This window comes from Arvicola amphibius, chromosome 3 (assembly GCF_903992535.2).
Source record: "Arvicola amphibius chromosome 3, mArvAmp1.2, whole genome shotgun sequence".
Classification (NCBI taxonomy): Eukaryota; Metazoa; Chordata; class Mammalia; order Rodentia; family Cricetidae; genus Arvicola; species Arvicola amphibius.
Genome location: NC_052049.1, coordinates 36016702 through 36022701, shown reverse-complemented (window position 1 = coordinate 36022701; position 6000 = coordinate 36016702). Strand labels below are relative to the sequence as shown.

Sequence of the window (6000 nt, the reverse complement as noted above, 5' to 3'; positions counted from 1 at the left end):
GTATATTATAAAAGCAAACATTTGTCATACCATCAAGTACAGAGTTCACATTGCAAACTGAACCATTTTCATGACATGTCTGATGATCTAGAAATCAAATAACTTTGAAAGGCTTCAGTCTCCACTGTTCCATGAAAATCATGTTATCACATTGTACCACACTATTCTTTCTTTTAAAGGATCAAGTAGAAATTAGACCCAATAATTAACAAAAGTACATCATATCCTATTGCTTGTTTTATAGGATCATAAACACTATACTAAGATTTAGCACTTGGACATAAAACATGTCTTAACTTTCTGAATATGCTAGAAATAACAAAAACATTTATAATGCTTTAATATTTCTAGTTAATACCATTTATATCAGTAACTGCAATGTTGTAACTTTCAGCATCTCACATAACTAGTCAATGAAGTTGGTTATTTTAAGGGTTGGGAGTAAGAACAGAAGAACGGGAGATATAAGAATATCAGGTTTCACACTTCTGTTAAATTTTTAAAATAAAAACTGCTTTCTTCGCTGCACCAGAACTATCAGACTTGAAGTATGTTTGTTTGCTTTAATCCCATGACTCGTCATCCACTGGATTGGGAGCTTGTGAAGAAGAAATCCCCACTGTATTCAAAGTGTTCTTGCCCTGGTAATTCTTTAAAAAAAAAAGTGAAAGAGACAAGTTATGGCAGTCCTAATATTACATTGTCTGGACTAATAGAGACTTACTTTCTACCCTGACTATCCCAAGCATGCAATGACTTTCTTATAAAATGATTCTCTTAAAAAAAAGGCCCATACAAATATGTAAAGTCTAAATTATACAAAATAACTCAAGAAAAAGATTTTTCAAGTCACTAAGTTTTAGAGAGCAGAAAAATTTAATATTAAACTTCAAGTAATAATAAATGTTTATTAAGAATACTCCTCTACACCAAAATTTACTGCAAAGAAAAAATAAGAAACTTGGCATGTCATTAAGACTTATAGCACCCTAGCCCTTGCATTTTGTCTTAATAATATGGTCAAAATCAAAGAATTCTTTAGAAAGTTTAGAAGATCCCAACAAATACCAGCAAAAAGGAACTGGGGTGTTCAACTATAAACCTCACATACATACATACTTATGTTATAAATGACATAGATAATTAAAATGATAGTTTTAATTACTGAATAGTATTGCCTCATAGAATCAAGCACATTTTCAAAGAGCAATTAGATATCCATTTCTTAATGTTTCTCAACTAACCTTCCTAGTGTCAACAGATGCAAACACAGTTCCTCTTGTGCTATTACTGAAGCCAGGAGGTACATATGTACTAAAGGCAATTTCTTCTAGCCAAGCAGGAACATCCTGTTGAGCCTTGAGAAAATAAAAACTTCTTATGCAACATGAAATCTCAAAAATTGTAAAACAACAAAGAACTACTCCATTTTAAATATTTAAAGTTAAACTGTTTAGACTTACGTCTGATAGTACTTTAACTAGAGGCTGTGCTAAATGATTATCAGATTCTGTATCGAAAAAAGAAATTGCTCTGCCAGTATTTCCACAACGCCCAGTACGTCCAATTCGATGAACATATTCATCAATGGTAGAAGGAAGATCAAAATTGATAACATGTTGAACATTTTCAATATCAAGCCCCCTGGCAGCTACTGAAGTAGCAACAAGAACTGGGCACTTTCCACATCGAAAATCTCCAAGAGCTTGCTCTCTCTCCCTCTGTTCCCGATCACTTTTTAAAAAAAAAAAAAAAAAAGAATTTTGCATTAGAGCCACTTTTGAGGAAGGTATTATGAGGAAGTTCATCAAGCAGCATTATTTCAAAAAGTAAAAATGACAGCACATACTATTAATGCCCACTATGCATGCACCAAGTACTATAATAATCCATCAAGCCACCAATTTATCCTCACAGTCTTTAGCTATAACAGCCACCCCATTAGCAGATGGAGTAGGAGATAGCTAAAAGGACCAGAATATAAATCCCAGTAACCGAAAAGTAATTTCTAGTCTTAGCAAAAGAGTGTGTGTATATATTTATATATATACACACACACATATATATGTATATATATATATATGTATGTATGTATGTATGTATGTATGTATGTATGTATATATATCTACTTGGTTAGAATTATTGCTCAAAAAATATTCTTTAAGTACAACTCCAGAATTCTACATATTCAAAAATTATTTTAGATCTTCTAATAAAGTATCAATAAAGTTGTGTTAATGTACTTTTTTAGGATTCCAACTTCAAAAAAGAAAAAAGGTCAGAGATTAGATTAGATTAGATTAGATTAGATTAGATTAGATTAGATTAGAGCCAGAGACCTATGGACCTATGGACCACTCTTGACAAGTTCCCATTCATGAAGAGTTTAAGGCAGACTTTTAGTTTGCCTGTACCTACTACTTAGTTCCTATAAAAACAAAGATTAAAGAGCCAGGGAATCAGCCAGTAAAGATGCTTTTCTCTAAGCCTAATAAATAAATTGAATTCTATCTCTGAAACTCATATTTAAGAAGAGAACCAATTCCAAAAAGTACTGACATATACACAAGAATAAATTTCAAAAAATGAAGAATAATGTACTCACCCATGAATACTTGTAGTTGATATTTTTTCTTGACAAAGAAAAGTTGCAATAAAATCTGCTTTTTTCTTGGTGTCAACAAAAACCATAGTTCTTTCATCACCTATAAAACCACAAAATTATTAATATCCAAACTACAAAATTTAAAAAGGCAGGTTAGAGTAAGAAACTTTGTCTCAGCCTCCTCTGTACCGCTAGAGTACAGAAAGAGTTAGTGTTTCCTCAATGAATGTTTGCCAAGGAAAGAGACAGCTGTTTTCCTATTAGAGGGATTTTAAAAAGGTAAGTGTGTCTTCTTCAGCAAATACAAATAACTGCCTGCCATCTCTTAATAATTTCAAGTTTGTCTTGGAATTTTTTGCTTTTCCATTTCATACTCTATAAATGCCTGTTACTTTCACAAATAATACACTCTTTAACTATGCTCAGAGGGGTGAAGGCATTTACACTACTGACATCTGACCCTGGGCAACTAAACTCTACCATCTATGTGCCAATGCTATCTCTTATTTCAAACCCTTCATTTCCAGAACACAATACAAAGTTAAAGGTTGGCCTTTTCCCGAGGCTTAACTCATTAAAAAATATTTACTTGCAAGGTTAAAGTATTTAACTGGCATAGATTATTCTATACAGGGGTAGCTCTACAAAATGCTGAAAAAGAAAGATGGTAAGAGGGAGTTATAGCCTTAATAGAAGAAAGAATCTTTGCTGCTCATGATCACTCTTCCCTACCCCCCTGTCAGCTCACTTTATGACAACTATTTAGTGGCTGGCTGTCACCATTTTAGATATTGGGAAAAAAATAAAGCTCCTGCTATCATTGTGGGCACATATGTAATACATATTAAATCCTAAAACCATCAGCCAAAAGAGTAAGGTCTAGAGTTTACTTCTGTTCCAGTTGCTGTTCTATTGTTGTGAAGAGACACCATGACCAAAGCAATACTTATAAAAGAAGATTTAATTCAGGGTTTGCTTACAATGTGTCTCTGAGGGATTAGTTCATTATAATGGCAGGGGCATGGCCACACTTAGCATTGGAGCAGTAGATCAGAGCTACATACTGATTGGCAGGCAAACAGAGGCTGGGCCTGGAACTGGCTTTTAAAACCTCAAATCCCAGCCCCCAGGGATACACTTCTTCCAACAAGGAATTACTTCCTACTTCTTCTCAAATAATGCCACTCCCTGGTTACTAATACTTCAAATGTATGAGCCTATGGGGGTCAATCTTGTTCAAACCACCACAGCTTTAAATAGAACAGATGGTATCTGAGCAAGGAAAGAACTACTGATAGTGAACTATGCAGATTCTCAGAGAAAGAAGATTATAAAACAGAGGAGAAAGTATAAAGGTTCTGAAACACTGACTTTCTCATGATACAAACAACAAAAATATAAAAAAGAGGGGCTGGAGGATGGTTCAGTGGGTAAAGGCACATGCTGGTCTGTTCCCAGCACACACATGGTAGATTACAATCACCCCTAATCCAGTTCCAGGAGATCAAAAGCCCTCTTCTGACCTCAACAAACATCAAGACATGTACATAGTACATATAAATATATGCAGGCAAAACACTCACATACATAATAATTAGACCTAAAAAAGAAAATGAGGTAACAGGTTCCATTGTGCCCTGGGTATTCTGAGTAGAGGTAACAGCAAGCACAAAAGCATTGAGGCGGAATTGTTTGAAGTAGAATAACGAGCAAAGCATGGTTGGAGGACAGCAAACAAGGGAAAGACAGGATATGTCAAAGAAGTAATGGAGAACATCACGTTTTGAACAGAGATGTGCTGCGACCTTTAACTTAGTAGTTAAAGGAATATATGCATGCATACAGACACATGCGTGTCTGGTTAAGACAAGACCTTACTATGTACCCCAGGCTAGCCTCAACCCCTCAATCCTCCTGTCTCAGCCACCCGAGTGCTGAGATTTTAAGCACGCACCACTATACCCAGACACGTATGATGGAAGAACCAAAAGGATTCTGCTATAGTATCAGAAGTATAATTATGGAAAGGAATAAGAAATTACTTTTGCATCTAAGCAACTGGAAGAATAAAATTACCATTAACTAATAAAACAAGGCTGCTATTTTAAAAATCTGTTTTGGGATTGGGAAGATGACTCGGTTGGTAAAGTGCCAGTCATGCAGGCATGATGTAAGCTGAGCTCAGATCCCCAGCATCCATGTAAAATACTAGGCACAACAGTATATACCTGTACCTCAGCATAGGGGAGATGAAGACAGTAGGATGATCACTTGGGATCCCTGGCCAGCCAGTCTAGCCAAAGAGGATAAGTAAGCTCCAGGTTCAGTGAGACCCTGCCTCAAAAAATACTATGGACTGGGCAAGGGCACTCTACCAAATGAGCCATGTGCCCAGATCACTAAAATCTGTACTTCTATGTTAACTCTTAGCCTGCAACTGAAGTAGCAAAACTGAAGATATAAGCTCTGTGTGCATTTATAATTCAGACAGGGCTTTATCATTGTGAAATCACTGAGTTAGTGCCCAATGGAAGTATTAATACAAGTCTCCAAAAAAAAAAAAAGCTCTATTCTGACTGGTTTATAAAGATGAATAAAGTAGAAAAATGTCATTAAAATATCCCTAAAATTCCAAGAAAGTAAAAAAGTTAACTTCCTAACACTTTCCAGGTAAGTTGTGAATATTTTGAGCTAAGTTTACATAATTAAGTGAAATCTTTCATGAGACTGATTTATTTTGGTTTTTAAAAGTACTGTATTTTTCCTCTTAACAAGGTTAAGTATTATATAAACATGTATCAAATAAGATAAAATTATTCCTTCATGATTAAGTTATGAACATTTAACTCTTCATTAAACTATACTGAGTCATTATTCAACAGTATTTATAAGTATACTATAGTGAAATCATTCTAAAAAACTTCAAGTAACCTAAAACAGTACACAGTGCTAGCGAGCATACCATCTCTCAGGGACTACAGGACAGCTCAGTCAAGGTGTTTGGCACTGAGTCTGAGAGCTCGAGTCTGATCTGGAATACTGTGGAAGAAGAGAACCAATTCCTGCAAGAAGTTTTCTGACCCTCATACATTCTCCATCGCATGTTGTGTACACACATGTGCACACGCGCGCGCGCAAACACACACACACACGTAAATTACTATTTAAAAAACATTGCTCATTATTACAACTGACTTCTCATTCCGCTGTCTCAAAACTGACATTCCAGCTGAACCAGAATCACTAAACTAGGAGAATAAGGGTGGAGGGAAAGTATAGCACATAAACAGACTACAAGATGATCATGACAGTTATTTTCAGTCTCATAACAAAGCTACTTCAAGCAAACACAGAACAAAATTTAAGAACAAAAATAATTTGGAGAAAGACAGAGA

General features: G+C 35.2%; 1 protein-coding gene across 1 annotated transcript in view; it reads right to left on the bottom strand.

Annotated features, from left to right (window-relative positions):
* Positions 1 to 406: 406 nt before the first annotated feature.
* The window catches only part of Ddx4 (DEAD-box helicase 4), a 53652-nt gene continuing 48058 nt past the window's right edge, over positions 407 to 6000 (bottom strand). The window contains exons 19-22 of the mRNA XM_038323119.1: positions 2606 to 2705; positions 1464 to 1734; positions 1245 to 1358; positions 407 to 650 (exon numbers count right to left, since the gene is read on the bottom strand). Coding sequence (XP_038179047.1) covers positions 564 to 650; positions 1245 to 1358; positions 1464 to 1734; positions 2606 to 2705 — 572 coding nt within the window. The 3' untranslated portion in view covers positions 407 to 563. The remainder of the gene's footprint in view (positions 651 to 1244; positions 1359 to 1463; positions 1735 to 2605; positions 2706 to 6000) is intronic.